This window comes from Engystomops pustulosus, chromosome 4 (assembly GCF_040894005.1).
Source record: "Engystomops pustulosus chromosome 4, aEngPut4.maternal, whole genome shotgun sequence".
Taxonomy (NCBI): domain Eukaryota; kingdom Metazoa; phylum Chordata; class Amphibia; order Anura; family Leptodactylidae; genus Engystomops; species Engystomops pustulosus.
This window is the reverse complement of record NC_092414.1, coordinates 145812768-145833859: the sequence shown is the minus strand read 5'-3', so window position 1 is coordinate 145833859 and position 21092 is coordinate 145812768. Positions and strand designations below refer to the sequence as shown.

The 21092-nt window shown below is 41.8% G+C and overlaps 1 protein-coding gene across 4 annotated transcripts; it reads left to right on the top strand.

Annotated features, from left to right (window-relative positions):
* The first annotated feature begins 1323 nt into the window (after positions 1-1323).
* Positions 1324-18740, top strand: LOC140127372 (cathepsin L-like proteinase). Of its 4 annotated transcripts, none has more exons than XM_072147984.1 (8): positions 1324-1418; positions 10220-10323; positions 11221-11363; positions 12560-12739; positions 12828-13010; positions 13353-13512; positions 15332-15446; positions 18469-18740. In XM_072147984.1, exons 1-8 carry the CDS (start codon positions 1339-1341, stop codon positions 18569-18571), a joined length of 1068 nt encoding a protein of 355 aa, XP_072004085.1. In that variant the 5' UTR covers positions 1324-1338; the 3' UTR covers positions 18572-18740. The 4 variants fall into 4 exon arrangements, with proteins under 4 accessions (XP_072004085.1, XP_072004088.1, XP_072004087.1 ...); XM_072147987.1 differs by lacking the exon at positions 1324-1418 and adding an exon at positions 1429-1622; XM_072147986.1 differs by lacking the exon at positions 1324-1418 and adding an exon at positions 10000-10051.
* Positions 18741-21092: the final 2352 nt, after the last annotated feature.

Here is a 21092-nt window from a genome sequence, read left to right as displayed (position 1 = left end):
AGAAACTAAAGGGTTGCCCCAGGGAGACCAAGTACATCAGCCTTCCCCTCATTTAATTTCTTGCACACACCACCTCCTGGAAACCTGCCAGGCTGTAGGACAGCCTTCCAATACCCATACCAAGCACTGTGACCACAGCGTGCCTAGGCCGCAACTGCCAACCACTCTGGTATTCTGGGCCCAGGCTGCCTCCAGGCCCCAAGAAAAGGCTAGGCCCCGGTGGGGGATGTTGCACATACATATTAGTTTAAAAAAAGATGACTAAGGAAAGACCCCATTACAATGTAAAAATATCTGAATAGTCAGTACAAGGACCTTTCCAAATATCTTTTTATACCCTGGCCTGTGACCAGGACAAGTGGCCATCCTCTACGCCTATAGGAGAGGCGGTTTTGCAATCACCTTTGACATGTTCAAGAGAAGCCTGGATTCCTTTCTGGAGAGCAAAAGTATCACAAGTTATGGGGAAAAATCATTCTCCATTCTTTTAACTTGCATAGCCATGTTTACACAATAGGACTGAATTCATGTATTGTGCTTTTTAGTTTAGGTACAAGTATAGGAGGAAAATCACTCCAGTCCCTCCCAGGTCTATGTGCTTCCACTTTTGATAGCATTTTGTGACACTTTATGGTGACATCCCCCATAGCATGCAAACATGGCAAAAGATTTAAAGACCAAAGCCCACAGCAACAATACTAGGAGACGGCAGAGGATGACGCCATAAAAGACCTCCCTCCTCTGATAAACTGGCCTCAGAGTCTTTTATTAAAACAATGGTTTGGGCACTTAAAGGGTTGATTCAGAGATATTTTTCCAAGGTGTCAGTGGCCCTGAATGCATTCATAGATGGGTGGAAGGGTGGACCACTTAGAGAGCAAAATGTCAGAAGAGACCAGCTCACATAACAAGCTCATAGATGTTCATTACAATAAAATGAAGCTTAAAATGGCTGATATGGAGGACAAGGGAAGAAGGAACAATGTTAAATTTAGGGGAATACCCAAAACTGTCTTCCCAGCAGATCTAGGTGCCTATGTCTCGGAGCTTATTTCTGCAGTCCTACCGAAGGTAACGAAATAGGGATGCCTGATAGATACAGCCCAAAGGCTGCCCAAGACCAAATCAATCCCAGATAATTTGCAGAGAGGCCATCCCCAGCCTGCATTCTTTTCATGATAACCAACAGTTTAAGTTCACCTCTCGCAAACTCCCATCCCTACCTAATCTAATCTAAAAATTTGTGTGTGAACTGTGGCTTAGTGTTTGTGTTTGGATTAACTGAGCCACACCCTGCTCCTTGCATTTCAGTCCTGCCCAGCAAGGGTTACTACCCTGATGGACAGTTCCCCCAGTGTGCTGCTGGAGGCGTTTCTGGGAACTTCCTTATACCTACCCAGTCCCATCAAACCTTGCAGGTTATTCAGTTTAATCTGTGTATCTTGTGCTCTTGGTTCTGTCCGACTCTGCTTGTCTTTCTCTGTTGTGTGCCCTCAGTGTTGTGTCTCTTCCGGTGTTATCCTGCTTTCCCTGTCTCAGACCTGTGTTATATTTCTGTGCACTGGTCTATCTCAGTATTCCTGTTACCTGTCCGCTCCACCATCCAGCAGCTGCCAGACAGAGTAAGTCTTCCCTGTCATCTTGTTGGGTCACTCAAGCACTGTCAGTTAGGTTCCTGATAGTGGGTTCTCCCTTGTTAGGGTGGTGTATCTGCTGTAGGCAGGGCCTTAGCCCGCAGGGAGAGTTCTCCACCACTTACCTAGTCAGCGCCAAGCCTGGGTGTAGTTGTGCTGTTTCTGGACAAGTACTGACATTCAGTTTTTTTGTTGATTGCTCACAGGCTACCCTTCAGGCATGGAAGAAGTTTGGGCCGAATACAGCAATATTAAGTGCAGACAACTTAGTATACAAGTGGGGTTTCCCCCTGAAATTACTGGTTGGAAAGGATGGCTTTATCCACTCGCTTGTACACCCAGAGGAGGGCCAACCATTGGTGGCTTCTTGGGAACTGGGATGTTGCTTGAACTTTGAAATAGAGAAGAACGTATGTTGGTTTTTATGTTTTTCTTTTAATTCACATAATCGGTATTAACAGCTCCACCAAAAGTTGCAAGAATCATACAATGCAACAACAGATCAAAAAAATTTCTAGCGACGTTTCGGTCTAAATCGGCCTGTCAAGCCTGATCGCGGGCGCACCCGTGTTCCTGCTGCTGCCCCCGGTCCCGGGCCCTGCTCACCTGGCGCTGGCCTGATATAAGTTTCTGCCCCTTCCTGTGACCCTTGCCGGATCTTTGAGCCTCACAGCCTAAGAGAAAGCTTCCTTGCAAGTATTCCTGCATTCCTGTGTCCTCCAGCGTTCCTCCCTGCCCTGTGTTCCTCCGTGTTGCTGTGTTCCTGTGCCTGTGTTCCCGTCCCCTTCTGCCTGGACCTCCCATTGCTGACCCCGGATTGGACCTTGCATCTCTTCCGCCTGCCTTGACCCTGTGCCTGGACCCGACCACGAGACTCCTGTTAAGGTACCTAGACCTCGGCTGCCACCGCGGGCTAGTCGCACCTGTGGAACAACCTGGTGGTATCCTGCCGCAGCAAGTCCAACCCGCTTTGCGGCGGGCTCTGGTGAAGACCAGGTTCCACTTGGACTCCGGTCCCAGGTGTCGTCTGGTACCACCTCCCGTGGTGGTCCAGGGGATTCACACACCCCGAATCCTGACAGTAACATCCAGCCATGGATCCCGCCGAGGTTCCGCTTCCTACTCGTCCTAACTTTGCCGCCATTGTGGTCCAGCAATCCCAGGAGATTTCCGCTCAGCGTGAACATCTGGATCAAGTCACCACCATGCTGCAACAGCTGCTAGCCGCCCAGCAACAGCAACAGGCTCCTGTGTCCGCTCCCGCGACCCCTGTCGGTCCAGTCTGTCCTCCTGCTGCTGAACCCCGACTAAGGCTACTCTCACGGCTTTTCTGGCAGAGTCCGGGCTGTATTTGAAGAACCTGCACGGGCCTCTACTGTCGAGACTGCTTTACTGAACCTGCACCAAGGCAGCTCGTCTGTGGGAGAGTATGCGGTTCAGTTCCGCACCCTGGCCTCTGAACTTGCCTGGAACGATGCAGCCCTCATCGCTGACCTGCCGTCAACTCTGAATGGTCTAAACACACTGGCCACTCGGATTGATGTTCGGTTCAAGGAACACACCAAGGAACTCCGCACCGAGCACCCTCAAGCCCGGGTAAGACGTTTTCCTCGCCTGGCTCCTGCCTTTCAAAGACCTCTCCAGCCTCTGGGAAACACCAGCACCTAGGCTTCTTGGGAGAGGCGTCCCTAGGTGTAAGTACAGCTTCTCCACATCTGACTCTTCCCGTGCTCCTGAGCGCTGGCACCGGTATCCAGATCCAGGTTTCTGCCTTCCTGGATTCGGGCTCTAAAGCAAACTTTGTGGATGCTGCCCTGTTCTCTCAGCATCACTTCCCGGTGGTTCGTCTCGAGAAGCCATTGTCCATTGCCTCGGTCAATGGTCAGATTCTCTCCGTGTCCATCTGGTTTCGCACGCAACCCCTGCTTCTGCAAGTTGGTGCCCTACATCAAGAGAGACTTTCTTTTTTTGTGCTGCCCAAAAGCACATCTGCTCTTCTGCTGGGTCTCCCCTGGTTGCAGCTTCATGCCCCTGTTCTGGACTGGTCTTCTGGGGAGATTCTCTGTTGGGGTCCGGATTGTTCCTCACATTGTATGCGGGTCCTTCATCCACTACCTGTCAGGACTTCTACGTTGTCTCACAAATCTCTGCAGAGAATTCCCGCTCCGTATATGGACTTCGCAGATGTGTTCTCCAAGAGACTCTACCTCCACATTGTTCCTATGATTGCCCTTTGGATCTCCTTCTGGGTGCCACATCTTTTTTTCCTCAGTTTTTGATGAAGCATCTAGGTGAAGGTGGCAGGAAGATCCAAGAATCCCCTACATTGCCACTAGGCTTCACTGTTCTTATGTGTTGTTGATGTTGTTAGTTTAGGGCAGGATAATATATCAGCTACAGGGTAATCACAAGTATCAAGTTAATTTTATGGTCCACAAGTTCCCACATACAATGTTGGTGAGTCTTAGCTCAAAGGGTCTCAATTTGCTATACTCAGTATAGAAAGATGTTTTAAAGGGTAAAGCGGACATTGTCTGCCTACAAGACACTCATTTTGCTAACAATAAGAGTCCCAAATTCTCCCATTTAAAGTTTCCACATATATTCCTAGCAAATACAGTCACAAAAGTGGCATTGAGAGATACTTGGATTTTCGTGGTTCACAAGAGATTAAGGGGGTGAATCTGTCAATTTTTAACTTTCAGAGCCCAAATTCCTTGCAGATTCGATTTCTTATTCAAGTGCAGAAGATAGTACGGGTGAAGGTGATGGGGAATGTGATCTTTATTGGGCAGGTTATCTCCGCCTTCTGATGGCCTATGGTTGGTACAAGAAGGTTTATATGACCTCCACAGAAGTGGAGACAACCACATGGTCTGACCACTCTCTTATTTATCTATTGGCCCCTTACATTTTAACCACCAATATTTGAAGATATTCCTCATATCTTTTTCATTTACCATCTTCTAAAAACAGCATTGAGAGAGACATGAGGAAATTCTTCACCACCAACAATGTTGATAAAATCACAGCAGAAGCCCATAAAATAACAGTGAGGGGTACCCTGACGCAAATCAGTGCTCAGCATAAAAAAGCATGGGAAAGGCAAATTGTCCCTCGAGAATTCTCTACAACAGAAATATTGTCCCAACGTATAGATGACCCTAATAACTGCTCGCAAGGGACCTTTTGGCAACTAAAGCGCCCTACTATTCCTCCTTTAATAAACCGAGCAGGTTGATGACCTAAAGCAGTGATGGCGAACCTTTTAGAGACCAAACTACAACCGAAATCCACTTATTTACCTTGAAGTGCCAATATGAAAATTTAAGCAGTAACTTATTGCTACCTGTTCTTTCATATCTTTCAATTGTATCAGCCGCCTGAGGCCACCAGTTCAAAGAAGGAGGACAAATTCAGATTATCATTGTAGCTTCTCTCCAGGGTCTCTTTGTAAAGTAAGAATGGTCAGGTCCAGCATGATGACCTCCAAAGATAATGCAGTTCTGTTAAAACCTTCTCACTTTTCCCACAGTTTCAAACAGCCAATGAAGTGTCGAATAGCACTGAGAGAGCAGCATCCCTTAATTTGCCTGGGACTGCAGGGTTCAGTGTTGGGTGAACTCTGTCCTGAGGTGATGGTCTGAGTGCCCATGGAAAAGGCTCTGTGTGCCACCTCTGGCACCCGTGCCATAGGTTCGCCACCACTGACCTAAAGGGTTAAACCTCCAAAAACCTCAATTTCATTCCTATATATTTATATATATCGCTCAACCCAGCTCCCAATAAAAGAAACACCCTCCAACAACATCTCTAATATATCCAAATCTTTCTCTGAGAAATTTGAAAGATAATACTAATACCCCCCAACCAGGCCAATATTGATTTACACTCACCGGCCACTTTATTAGGTACACCTGTCCAACTGCTCGTTAACACTTAATTTCTAATCAGCCAATCACATGGCGGCAACTCAGTGCATTTAGGCATGTAGACATGGTCAAGACAATCTCCTGCAGTTCAAACCGAGCATCAGTATGGGGAAGAAAGGTGATTTGAGTGCCTTTGAACGTGGCATGGTTGTTGGTGCCAGAAGGGCTGGTCTGAGTATTTCAGAAACTGCTGATCTACTGGGATTTTCACGCACAACCATCTCTAGGGTTTACAGAGAATGGTCCGAAAAAGAAAAAACATCCAGTGAGTGGCAGTTCTGTGGGCGGAAATACCTTGTTGATGCCAGAGGTCAGAGGAGAATGGGCAGACTGGTTCGAGCTGATAGAAAGGCAACAGTGACTCAAGTCGCCACCCGTTACAACCAAGGTAGGCAGAAGAGCATCTCTGAATGCACAGTACGTCGAACTTTGAGGCAGATGGGCTACAGCAGCAGAAGACCACACCGGGTGCCACTCCTTTCAGCTAAGAACAGGAAACTGAGGCTACAATTTGCACAAGCTCATCGAAATTGGACAGTAGAAGATTGGAAAAACGTTGGCTGGTCTGATGAGTCTCGATTTCTGCTGCGATGGTAGGGCATTCGGATGGTAGGGTCAGAATTTGGCATCAACAACATGAAAGCATGGATCCATCCTGCCTTGTATCAACGGTTCAGGCTGGTGGTGGTGGTGTCATGGTGTGGGCAATATTTTCTTGGCACTCTTTGGGCCCCTTGGTACCAATTGAGCATCGTTGCAACGCCACAGCCTACCTGAGTGTTGTTGCTGACCATGTCCATCCCTTTATGACCACAATGTACCCAACATCTGATGACTACCAGTAGGATAATGCGCCATGTCATAAAGCTGGAATCATCTCAGACTGGTTTCTTGAACATGACAATGAGTTCACTGTACTCAAATGGCCTCCACAGTCACCAGATCTCAATCCAATAGAGCATCTTTGGGATGTGGTGGAACGGGAGATTCGCATCATCAATGTGCAGCCGACAAATCTGCGGCAACTTTGTGATGCCATCATGTCAATATGGACCAAAATCTCTGAGGAATGCTTCCAGCACCTTGTTGAATCTATGCCACGAAGAATTGAGGCAGTTCTGAAGGCAAAAGGGGGTCCAACCCGTTACTAGCATGGTGTACCTAATAAAGTGGCCAGTGAGTGTATATCTCAACAAAATCCACCTAACTGCTGTAACCTCAGAATAACTGAAGACTTTAAATTCCCCTATCACCCTATCGGAGTTTGAGTGTACAATAAAGTTGTCCCCCAAAGAATAAGGCCCCAGGGCCGGATGGGTCGGCTATGAGTACTATAAAACATTCCACCATATTTTGGAGCCATACATGTCAAAGTCATTTAATAGAGTCATGATTACTGGGTCCCTCCCCCCAGTTAGGGTGAAGGCTACTACCGTAACCCTGCCTAAACCAGATAACAACCCCACAACCCTGACAAATTTTTGTCTGATTTCAGTTCTAAGACACAAAACTTTATGTGAAATTACTAGCAAAAAGAGTGCTTTGGGTGTTACCAGGCCTAATTCATACTGAGTAGGTTGGTTTAACAAAAGGTAGGCAGTACCTGGGTGGCAACAGTAGGGTTCTGAGTCTGGTCTATGCTATGGAGGCTTCTCGATTGCCTTCTCTGCTCCTTAGTTTGGATTCAGAGAAGGCAATTGACAGGATTCATTGGGTCTTTGCAGTCTACATGTTAGATAAATACAGGTTTGAGGGTCCTATATTGAGGGCAATCAGGGTCCTTTATACAATGCTGTCTGCTAGAATTTTAGTGAATGGACACCTCTCAGACTCTTTCGCTATCCACCTCATTCCACCCCAACATTGTATGTTACACTAATTCATTTGCTCGTTCTCTCTCCTCATTAGTGTAAGCTACTCCTTTACCCCTGGCTTCCCTTAAAGGGGTATTCTAGGAATCAGCATAATTCATATACAAATGCGTCCTTAAAATATAAGCTTATATGTTATTAGTTATTTAAAATTTTGCTCCCCTTAGCAGAAAAATGCTGATGACATGTAATGAAGAATTAAAATGCTACCGGCCCTTTAATCAGTCCGTTAATTTCCTCTGCGTGGTCCGTTACAGAGCATACACAGGACAGAAGATGGCCGCTGGTCACATGTCCACATCACATGTCCTGCACCTGCCTGGGCAGGTCATGTGATCACCACTAGGTTTGGCTGTAGTTGGTTGGTTGCAGTGCATCCAGTATGGCCAGTGTTGTGGTGAGGGCATTTACACATCATTACTATGGTAACAGAGCAAGAAAACCTGTTGGATCATCACTGGGAGCAGAGCATAAGAGGGAGGAGGAGTAACTGAGAACTAATGGATCTTGGGACCTGTAGTTTCCAGTGGCAGCCATCTTGGTGATAACTTTAGAGAGACCATAAAATTTTGTGAATCATAAAATCAAACTATCTAAACTCCATTTTGTGACTAATGACATTAAGTTTTGTTACATTTATTTATAACATTATGGGTTTTTGTATCAGACGTTTATATTCCCAGAATACCCCTTTAAGGTTCTAAAATCCAAGCTTATCTATCCAGCACTGGCTGTAGAAGATGATTCAGACAGTTAGCGAGTTGTTCAAAGGAATAATTTTGGGTCCTTTCAACAACTTAGGGATTTATATTCTCTAAATGCCTCTGACTTTCTTTTATATTCCTAGATTAAGCCATTTCTCCAAATACTAAAAATCCCAAAGGTCGACATGTCTGATCAAATAGAAAAACTCTTAGAGACACAAAATAGTAAATCCTACAAGATCATGAGGTTGACATAAGGGTTGCTTAGAGGGTCTCAATATCCACAACCAATCCTTTCAATCGCTAAGTGGCAAAGAGTGTTAGGCAGGAAATTCACCAGCATAAAGTGATAGCAAGCTATATATTGGGCCTCAAAAGCATCTCACTTAGCGAGCAAGGGCGTACCTACAGAGGTAGCAGCCATAGCAGCTGCTATGGGGCCCACAGTGTCAGGGGTCCCCAGCATCCAACTTGCCACACTAACTAATGGAGGATGTGCAACATTATATATATATTATACTGGACATTGTACAGCATAATATGTATATATTGGTTCACAGCTGAGCTAGGAGCTCAGACAAGAAATGTCGAGGGAGGGGATGGCAGGACTAGGAATCTCTCTTCTCTAGCTTCATGCTGTCTACTTCCATGTGGTCAACAGCAAATGGTCTGCATGAATGTAAAAGTGCATAAATGTGTTTGTAACAAGGATGTACTTGATTCCCAGTAGATTGGCTAAAACCTTTTCTAGTGTCTGTTGGAGAAAGTGTGGCGAGGAGGGCACCATTCACCATGTCTTTTGGGAATGTAAAGAACTGAATTTGTTCTGGAAAACTGTATTTGCTGTGTGCTCTAGACTAACAAAGCTTGGGCTTTTTCCAAAACCCTTGCTAGCCTTGCTGGGAATAAGAATAAGGAATATGCCAAAGAAATTCCGAAAGCTAGTGGGTCACATTCTCCTCAGCAATGTTACTTGTGGTTGGCCTAAAAGATAGATTTGACAAATTAGTACCTTTAATAGGTAGCACAATGTGGTGTTGACCTAGTCTTAAAATAACCACATAAACATAGCTATTCAGCTCACCCAAACCACAGTGATCTGTTCGCCTTTAAGATCTCATTGGTGAATGGTATGTATCCTTGATGTCCATCAAACTCTAATGTAGATAGTATAACAGGTCCCAGAACAGCATTAATGGCTTGGAAAGTGAGTGATAACTCAGATCCTCTTTATTGTAGTGCATTACAACATATAGGAATGATAAGCATCAGAAAGTCAAAGGCATTGGTCGGCTTTTTTGGATACAATAAATAAGATTTGAGTAATCAGCAACTTCCTTCGCCATTAATGCTGTGCTGGGACCTCTTGTACTAGTCTTATAATAACTTGTATTTATTCTAGGATGATGGCAATGTGAAGTTTTTTTTCAGACAATATGTATGTTTTCATTATAAGCAGGAAAGAGAATGACAGTATATACACACCTAGTAACTAATCACCCCTCTAATGTTGACAGTCTTCTACTTATCCTGCAGTAATGACATGGTGTACATGTATCTGGTGCAGTACATGCATGCATCATCACTGCAACTATGAATAAACATATATCATCATATAAAGTAAAGACTAAAGGAAATCTACTGTCTGCTATCTACTTTTTTAGTAGAACCAGAGGTAGATTCCCAATGGTTGCCTCCATGATAAGACAATAACTGAAAAACCCCTAACTATACATTGCTTGTCTTATCCCCTTATCAGTTTCCAGTAATCAGCTAGTCACATGGTCATAGTGGTTGTAAGATTCAGTTAGAATAATCTGATCATTCTGAAAATTCAGCTAGTACATTTGTATATATATAGCGTATTATTGACAGCGTTTTACATTCATATATAACAGCACATCTGTCAGGTCAGTGGAACATAATATGGTGAAATTCTTACAAAGAATATGTACTATTTATCATGCAGATTTTTAGGTCATTTTCTTTACATTATAGTATACCTGCATTGCTTAATATAAGATGCTAGTAAACCTATCACATGTATCAGTGCTTTATAAATGTTTGTTCGCTTTCAGGATGAATCTGAATAGAAGCCTGTTTATTTTTGCCACTATCCTCATTTGTACTTGGGCTTCTACCTTCTTTGATCAAGAATGGAGTATGTGGAAGACAAAGTACAGTAAGTGATCTAAGAATTTGTTGGCTTTTGTGAAGCATATCCATGACATTTATGATGAGCAAATATTGTTTCTTCACGTTTATTTTTGCTTGTTTTTTCTTTCTTTTTTGTGACTTTTTGTGCTTTTGCGACTTTTCACTACGACTTTTGATGTTGTTTCTCAAGCACACCTTTGTCTGTACCTAGTGCAGTGCGTCTTGTGTATCTTTATCTTCCAGATGCTCCATGCGACTTTTCACTTTTTTTGCTTACTTTTGCAACCTTTTAGGCGCAAATGTGCACCTGGTCCAGTGCAGGTGTAAAGGAAGGTTTTTATTTTCTTGGACCCTATTTTAACATGTAAATAAGAATTAGCTGACATGCATAAAGGCTGAGTTCACACAAGGTGTATACATTGAGTTTTAAAAAGCATTGCAGAAACACATCTGTTTTTGTGTGCATAGAGTGCTTAGAAATGCAGTCCATGCTTTTTTGAAAAAACGCATCCCAAACCCCAAGTGTGACCACACCCTGATATGTTGGCATCTCCCTGGGGTGTGCAGAGAGTGCTTAAAAATGCAGTCCATGACCTCAAATCCCAAATTTTCTGTAGTGTAACTCTCCTTTACATAACCTCCTTACATGGCTTGTGTTCATGTGAATTTGAGATATTTGTAACAAAAAGTCTAAAAAAAGCCAAAAGTTGCACCTGCAAACATAGGAAAAAATAAACATGCATCACAACAAAAAAGATATGATCATACTTAAGGTGCAAAAAAGAACTACAAAAGACTAAGATACATGCCCCCAATGTATTATATATCTAATGTGTACTGTATAAAACTACTACTACTATCTATTGGATATAATTTTCTGTTTTGTTTGTAACAGTCATTTAAAATGATAATTTTATGACAGATAAGAATTATTCATCTACAAGTGAAGAGTTACTCCGCAGAAAAATGTGGGAAAAAACATGGCATAAGGTGCAGGAACACAATAAACGTGCTGACCAAGGTCTTTCTACATACTGGATGGCAATGAATCACTTTGCAGATATTGTAAGTTTGTATACAAATTAAGAAAGGGGACTAATTCATTTATTTAATAAAAATGTTTGGACGTGTTTATTAGGCCTCATATACATGACCATGTACTGAAACAGGCCGCAAGAAGGGGAATGTTTGTGGCCCGTTTCAGTAGGGTAGAGATGGGAGGTGTGAGCACTGAGGCCTCAACCAATATTGTGTACTTGGGTCCAATGGGTCCAATATCTTAACACCTTAATGCAACATTAAGAATGAGTTTGTCGACATCCGCAAACTTCTATCCACGATTAATAAATTTTTATCTTGGAACACTTTTGTGCCTAAACCTGTTGCTACACAGTTTTACATTTTCGATGGTGCCCTTTTTGCTAAGCAACACTTCTTGTTGATTGAGGAGTAAAATGTATACAGATTTGTGACTGAAATCCTGAATATTTTATTGGAATATGTGCAGAGTTTATACAGAATATAGGGCATGTTCAAAAGGATGGTTATCTGTCTGGATCCACCATCTCAACTAGGTCTTAAAAACTTATTAAACATGATGCAATTCCTGTATTACCAGATGCTGGTGTAAACTGTGCCAGAATTGTTTAACATATCATTTAGTGAATCCTACCCAGTCATTTAAACACCTAAACCTGTTTTAATTACATGACCATGGCACAGCTCCTTAAAGGAAACCTACCACTTAGTATGGCAGGGGTAAGCTGTAAGTACCGAGCACCAGCTCAGGGTGAGCTGGTGCCGGTACTTACTTTCGTTAGTGTTAAAACCGCGGTATCGCGGTTTTAACACTTTTTAAACTTTAGGGCAGAAGGGGCTTCGGCGCTGCGCGCGACCGTGCGCGCGCAACATCTCCGCTATTTCCTATGGAGGCGCGCGCACGATCGTGCGCACGCAGCGCCGAAGTGTCTTCTGCCCTAAAGTTTAAAAAGTGTTAAAACCGCGATACCGCGGTTTTAACACTAACGAAAGTAAGTACCGGCACCAGCTCACCCTGAGCTGGTGCTCGGTACTTACAGCTTACCCCTGCCATACTAAGTGGTAGGTTTCCTTTAAAGAGGAGAATCTGATGTCAAGGAAATATCTCTAGTGCTATGTATGTGGTTCTAAGGGATTTCAGCTTTTGGATGTAAACATTACTATTTCTAATCATTGACGGTAAGTAGTGAAAATTTTGTGTTTGTTTTCTAACTGTACACTAGACCCCTCAAGAAATCAAGAAGAAGAACTGCTTAATGCCAAATGGTAACAAAATCGAAGCTCCAGTTCATAGCTATGGACTTAGAGAAGGTCTACCGGAACATGTTGACTGGAGAGACTCCAAATGTGTGACAGAACCAAAGAATCAAGGGCTTTGTGGATCTTGTTGGGCATTTTCAACAGTAAGTATTCTATGTATTATCAACATATGTTGACAGCATTTGTGCCCTCTTCTTTGCATGAGAAAATAGTTATTTAATTCTTTTTAAGGTGGGTGTAGTAGAATCCCGAATGTGCATTCAGAACCAGAAACTGATAAAACTGAGTGAACAGCAGCTGGTGGACTGTGATGGTGCAGAAGAGGCATGTTGTGGAGGAATCCCAGCTTATGCACTTAAATATGTAACACATCATGGAGTCATGAGAGCTGAAGATTATGAATATCAAGAGAAGGTATGTATTTATATTATTCCTAGATTCAGTAGTACGTAAGTTAAGTATTGAACCACCAATACATTATGCCTGTCCAGGGGCTTATGAGTGAATTTATGTATTGACCTTTGTGAAATCGGTATAGCAGTGCTCCAGTTCAATGTATACTAGCTCACTATGATACTTTCACCACAACTGCAGTCAGCCAGGAAATACAGTGGCACAGGTCTATATTACATGGTACAGTGACAAAAATGTTTGCAACAAATCTGTTGCCTGCTAAATACTGTAATAGGGAATGCTGGGTAATGAAGTGGTTAACATTTTTTTCATGATTATTCTCTCATTTTATCTATAAACAAGCAAAATCCTTGCGCTTTTAATGAAGATAAAGCAATAAAGCTGAATTTAACCAAATACTACCAACTGCCTGATGAAGACAGCGTTGTATCCTCAGTGGCACTAGAGGGGCCTGTGAGTGTTAGTTTCGGAACCACTGAGGATTTCATGCATTATAGCCACGGTAAATTTATAATCTACTTTATAGTCATTTCCATAATGTATATTTGTTCTCTTTGTATTAAGCTGATCTGTGGTTCCAGAGAACAATATTGTACGGCTAAAACATACAAACTCCTGGAGACACACAACTGCTTTCATTCCACTAACCAAGCAGGACAATATATTTGTGGGTGGATATATATACAAATAAAAATAGGAAAAACATTCAGCGCCACCAGATTTCAGTGAAAATTCAGGTGAAAAATGTATTTCAAGATGGGGACGTTTTGGTGTAGCACACCTTCCTCGTGAGGTTTATGCCTGAAAACCCATGGACCTGCACCCATTCTCATTGGTTATACAGTGCTGCCTTGAACTTTCACACACACACACATATATATATATAATAAACTGAACTTCTCTACACAATAAGCTTCCCTTTAACAAATCATTCACACTAAAATTGGACATACATGGTAGTGATGTATAAGAGCAGCCAGGTAAAGACATGAAATATTATTTAAAAGGCCTTCTGGAGAGTTTTAGGGATAGGAGCATATGAACATATGAAATGTAAACCTGAAATCTGAACTGGAAGTCACCAAGTCATCAAGCCAAAACAGCAACACCATCCAGTCATCGTGGCAGTCCTATCAGTGACTGACAGCCCTTTACATAGAAACACATTTGTCTTTATATTGATGCTGATCATCGCCTGGAAAAGTTCTGATACCTGGGGACAGCATGTAATAGGAAAGCAGTGGATTAGCAATATGCAATGTTATATAAATGTATGCTGTAAGTTGAATATACTCAATGCTGAATAGCTATACTGAGGGTGTATTCTGTCATTTACCACTCATGCATATACCACTCAATCAATCCTAGATTGAGGCCCCTTTCACACTTGCGTTTTTCACACGCGTTTTCTGCGCGTGCTTTTGACGCGCAGAACTTGCATTGCACTCTGACCCATTGTAACCAATGGGTCTTTTCAGACTTTTTTTCAGATTTTTTTTCACGCACACAAAAAACGCACCATACAAGTCTATGGAGATGCATCAAAAACGCATCGCACTCTGAGACACTTGCAAGTGCAATGCAAGTGCGATGCGTTTTTCACGCATCAATTGCCATAGAAAAGATTGAGCTCAGTCCTGAGTACATTTCACGCGCATTTTCTGCGCGTGAAAAACGCATTGAAATTGCATTGAAAACGCGCATGAAAAACTGAGACACTGAACAAACTCTGACTGAAAACTGATTGCACTCTGATGCAAAATGTGCGTTTTTCACTGACCAAACCCTGATCGCACCCTGATCAAACTCTGACGTGATCTGCAACGCAAGTGTGGAAGGGGCCTTAGAAAAGTAGATAAAATGTCCACAAAATTGCTGGACTACTGCATCCCTAATACTCTGGAACTCACTGGCAAAACTTGTCGGACTGTTCCTCACCTTTGAAACCTTCACAAATAACCTGAAAACCCATTTGTTTAGAATCGCCTGCAACACAAAAAACACAACTTCTATACTCCCACACGACATATCTTTATCAACTGTCCCATATAGATTGTCAGCACTCACGGGCAGGTCCTCCTTCCACTTTTTCAGTATAGTTTTCTATCTTCGTAAATCCATTTGTTGTTGTCTTAATGTAATGTATGTGAACAACTTATTGAATATATAACACCATAGAATGAATTGCTTTATAAATAATACAATAAGCAAAAGAGTATGTTACTAGTCTGTGTATGTTATAAGCCTTAGTAATAATAAGAGAACCTACAGTTTTATACAATTCTCAAGTAAATGTGTAAAATGCTTTTTTTTAATACAAGGAATATATGATGGAGATTGTACAGAAAGTGCTAATCATGCAATTATTGCTGTGGGATATGGCACTGAAAAGAATGACGATGGGGAGGAGCAGCCATACTGGATAATAAAGAATAGGTAAGCTGAGAACATTTTTTTTTAACTACAATGATTGAATACAAATAGGGTGTGTTCACATCCAGTCAAAATCAACAGTCAATTTCAGATGCAAATTTTGACTTGGAGCTGTATTCTCAATTCAGCAAATTAATGTTATTCTGTGCATGATGAAAAATTATACATTTTTCCAATATACTTTCTGCATAAATTCCTCATGGTTTTTAGATCTCTACTAGCTGTCATTCTATAGAAAGCTTCTATGTTCACCACCAGTGGACAGAAATCTGTCCATGGTAACACAGGTGCACGGCTCATTATATTACACAGCTCTGGTTACTCTCTGATACTAACGAGCCGTGCACCTGTGTGACTATGGTCAGATTTCTGTCCACTGGAAGTAATCATAGAAGCTTTATATGGAATGACAGCAAGCAGAAATCTAGAGAACCATGAGGAATTGATACAGAAAGTTCATTGAGAAATTGTAGAACTTTTCACTATACAAACAATATCATGTATTTGCTGAAATGGGTATATCCCTTTAAATGCACTATATTTTTTGCAGAATCCCATTGATAGTTTGCTAATGCAACTTCTAAGGTTATGCTACTGGATGGACACATGTTAGTCATGACAGGTTAAAAACTGCAGTATATACAAGACAGCTGTCACTGACTCTACATTGTAGTAGAACACAGGTTGGAAGATGTATTTGGAGCATTTTCAACAAAAAAAAAATGAACTATTTGTCCAGGAGCCCAGTGCTCCTCACTTCCAGTCCAGTGTACAATGTCCTGCCACCACCAGCATTTCTTGTATACAGAAGTTCAGCGATGATGTCACATACATCTGTTTCTGGATGCAGCTTGTATTAGGCAGCATGGGCTGAATGACTGTGGATGTAACATCATTGTGGAGCCTCTGTTTAGCAGTGGTGATGGGAAACTCTGGACTACACTGGTGGTAAGAAGTGAGGTAAATATAAGTTGTTTTTCCCCACCTGGGGTACAAAAATTTTGATCCTGGACATGTTTTATTTTAACTCTACAGAATAGTTTTTAGAGAGGCAATGTTGTGTATAGAGTTGGGATTGTTTTACTGATGCCCAATATGGCAATATCTCTATCAATTCACCACGTGACATACAAGGGGGCGATTTGTCAGTGTTTGTACACCAGTACCATGAATCGTGATTATTCTCCCCTTCATGCCACCTTGACACCATGTTAGTATGCCAGGGGCATAAATCGTTCAGTGCAAGATATATCCAGCTCAGTAGAGGGGATGTTTTAACATCATTAGCCAGCATGTGAAAAATTCGACCCACAAATTGAATTCACAAAATCTGTTGTTGTTGTTGTTGTGCTATCAATACACTGATACATTTTCTTTTCTTGAACTTCCTCTCTGCAATAAAATAAGCAAATATAAATTGGATCTTCACTCAGAAAATTAGAACAGATTCCATCCAGTCTTCTTGTCCATTGTACACAATAAATTAAGTCAAATAAAGTGGGGGGGGTTTATTTGATTATTCCCCTACAACTTCCCCTACAGCAACCCACCATACTGTGCCAGCGAGATTATTTCTTTCCATATAATTTGCATAGTCCATGTACTTTTAATGCCATCAGACATAATATATTCTGCACAGTAAAGTCTCCGCTTTCACATATTTGAATCGCTAGTTTGCATCTATGTTGGAACATTGATCGTATTCTCATGATATTGTAAAGATAACTTCCTGTTGCATATGTTTTGGAGCTGTCATTTTACCATTTATTTCCTGGCACATCAATAGTGAGTGTAAAATATTATTTAAAAGACTTAAATAACCGTTTAAGGAGTCCCAAGATAAGACCCAGAGGGAATAATGTACTTAAAACCTGTGACAAAAATAACTTTTACAACTATTACATTTTAAGTGGTCATAGAAGTTAGACAAAGGTCAGCCAAACCTGCCAATTTCCTCAGGAAACTCCAAGGTTCTGTAGTCTATTACAACACTGCTGACTGATTTTAGCTACTGAGTTGCAAAAAAAGGTTCAAGGTTGTAGTGTGACAATTTGTATTTCTTAATAATCATATTAACATTGTGGGTCTTTAAAGCAATATTGAGATCAATTAAAATTATGTTAATATATAATCTTAATCCACATTTATAAAACAAATAGATTTGTAGCTATGTTGGACCCTTGACCATCACAATAAATTCTTATGAGATGATGATATACTACAGACCAAGCTTAAAACACCTGCCCAAGGAGGTCTGTTAATCTAGTGTAATTGGAATGCACCAGGCCAAACAATAAAAAACTTTATAAATATGTTGTTCAGGCTAAAGATTGGCCAAAGTGTATTGATCAATTTTACCCATTATGCTAGTCTGTGTAATAAAATGTGACATGTATAATAACTCACACCTTCCCATTTCTACCAAATAAATATTATGGAATTAGTAGTGGATTATAATATACGGTTCATTCATACCACCTTCTACGGGGACGTACATGACGCATATACGTCCCCGTAGACGGCAATGGCGGCATGGCGCCGCACATCAGGAAAAGATAGAACATGCTCTATCTGTTCCCTGGTGTGTGGCCATGCGCCGCTCTTTCCTATGGAGGGAGGAGGGACCACCTCCTCCTCTCCAGCACACGGCGGGCATACCGCATGTGAATGCACCCATAGGCCTTCCCAAACCACCCACATATTTTGACAAATGTCACCCATGCTCCTGCTTTCATGTGCTTTTACATACACACGTACACAAGCATCCTCCATTCCCCAAGATACTTGATTGTTGTACCATATGAAGGAAGGGAATTCCAGACGTGTAGGGGCTATAATTTCCATACAGCCCAGGGCCCATGGCATTCTTAATCCGCCCCTGTATGGAATCCTATGGAAATAATGGAAGCAACCACGTAATTGTAAATACTTCTTTGTTACTGTTCATTGTATGTTCTGTCAAGTCTGACCTGTATATGTTTGATACTGGTTAGAAGTCTACATCTGTCTTTATTTCTCTTCACAGCTGGAGTGAAGGCTGGGGAGAAAAAGGCTTTGGAAGAATTCAACGTGGTATTGACCAGTGCTCCTTTTCCCAATATGCAGCCAGTTTTGATTTTCTGGAATAATTTAGTCAATATCTATGACTTAATCTTTGTAAAGTTATTAAATATGAAATTTAACTACATTTATTAGTGATCAAAATGTAGTAATTTCATTTACCGCATTATGAAATGTCTTGCAGTAAGTTCTTACTTTGCTCTCTCTTCTGTATAAATAAATCAGTGCTTCAAATAATTGTGGTTTTGTACTTTGCTTTACTTTACATTATAAAACAGGGTAGAACAAGTGTATTATTATGAGGACATCAAGTACCTGACATGCTCTCTCCTCCTATACACATATGAGAGACACAGACAGGGGCGGCCTGGAAATTTAAAGTGGCCTTGGAAAAAACAGTAAAAGTAGCCCCATTCTGTGGCCGAGGTCAAAAACAAGTTACTAAACTCCACAAATACACAACTTAATACTGCCATATATACACAAAAAAACTACTACAATACCTTCTCCGATAAACAAGAATGAAACTATTATAATACTGCCCCTAAGTAAAATATATTATAATACTGCATTTTATGTACAAGTATATAATACTATAATACTGTCTGCTATGTACAAGAATATAACTACTATAATACTGCCTCCTGTGTACAGGAATAGAACTATTATAATACTGCCCCCTATAATAGAACTAGCCAGTCCCCTTTATATAGCCAATCAGCCCCTGTATATAGCCAGTCCCCCAGTATACAGCCAGACTCCCCAGTATATAGCCAACCAGTCCCCAATATATTGCTAGCCCCCTGTATATAGCCAGTCCCCCAGTATATAGCAGACAGCCCCACCTGTATATAGCCATCCAGCCCCAGTATATAGCCAGTCCCCCAGTATACAGCCAGCCAGTTCCCCCAGTATACAGCCAACCAGTCCCCTGCCCAGCACATAAAAATAATAACCTATGTACTCACCTATCAACGCTCCCCTCGCAGGTTCGCTACTTGATACATTTTGTCCAGCAGTGCTGCTGGCGCGCAAACTATGGCATCGACCTCTTGCCGATGTCATAGTCTGTGTGCCGCTAATGCCCACGGACCTGTCACTACCAGCCAGAATGCATCAAGTTGCGGACCTGCTGGGGAGCATCTAAAAGGTGAGTATTTGAGTATTATTTTTAGATCGGCCCCACACCAGTCCCATACCAGCCCCAGATCAGTCAACCCACCGGGATTTCCTCTGGTGGGTTACATGGCCAGTCTGGCTCTGGACACAGACATCAGCTACGCAAGTACCTGACATTCTTAGACATGCTTAGGAAATAAGATGTTAGAATGATTAAAGTATGAATTAACTAGATAAAGGCTAGGATGCAATCCATGTGGGCTGCTCCAACAGGTAATAGTGACGGGATTAGTGACAGAGACCTAATGACAATGAAAAAGCCATGGCATACCTAATTTATGTGCAGCACTGCTGAATTACATACATATATCCCATGATTTATTTATTTACAAGACTCTAATGAATTATTTTTTTATACAGCAAATGAATACCAAGTTAATGTGCCCCATTGTGTTGATATCCTATCCAGAAAGGGGAGGTGATTGGAATAGGAGAATTTTACTTATGGAGGCCAGGTGGATATATAAACTGGGGACTGTGACACCTAAATGAACAATTGCAATATGCCTGCTTCCTATGATTTATATAATCTCCTTTTTCCTCCCTATTGTACCCACCTGGACATAATTTTACCTGATGGCCACTGTCAGTTCTGGTGTATGGCTGCCTGTTATGGCTCCCTTCCAGCATTAGTTAGATGCTCGCATCTAGTAAGGCCAAATTCACTGGAATGTGAGCAGGCCATACATACATCCCCCATAGACGGCAAAAGCCAAAGGGAACGGTCTGGTGAGCACAAGGTGTGCTCACCAAACAGTTCTGTGGGTGCAAAAACATAGATCATGCTCCAGCTTTGGCCATATTTACAGCTAGCGCCATTATTTTCAATGGAGAGAGGAGGGATCACCCCCTCCTCCACTCCAGCGTAGCTCACGTATGCCCGCCTGGCTACGGCCAGGTGGATGTACATTCATGTAAATACAGCCTAATATTTAGACATTCCTCTCTATCTAGTTACATCTTTCCAGTTCTTTGACTTGTATGTCTAGAGGCTGTTTCTTACAATATATCAATGAACCGTTGTTCTCAGAGGATGGAAAATTGTTGGCAGATAGATTTCACTAAATTTGATATTTCAATTAAAAGTGTCCCCATCATCTCTTTGTTCCGTCTGCATGAATCATTTCTGTTGTTCTGCTTTAGCTCAGGAACAGAACAACAATAATAAACAAAGTGCCGGTTCCATCATAAGAGAACAACACAAACAGTGCCTGTGGTTTCCATCATGGTGTCTATTATTTGTCATCTTATTATTTATGGCCAGGAATTTTGATGAAGTCAAAATGGGAAAAACATTTGATTAATATTTAGCCATATACTATAGTATATTATTCAGTCTTTGGCAAACATCTGCTTCAAAATATATGCCCCCAAACCAGCTATTTTGTTCTGAGAAATTGACTATATCAA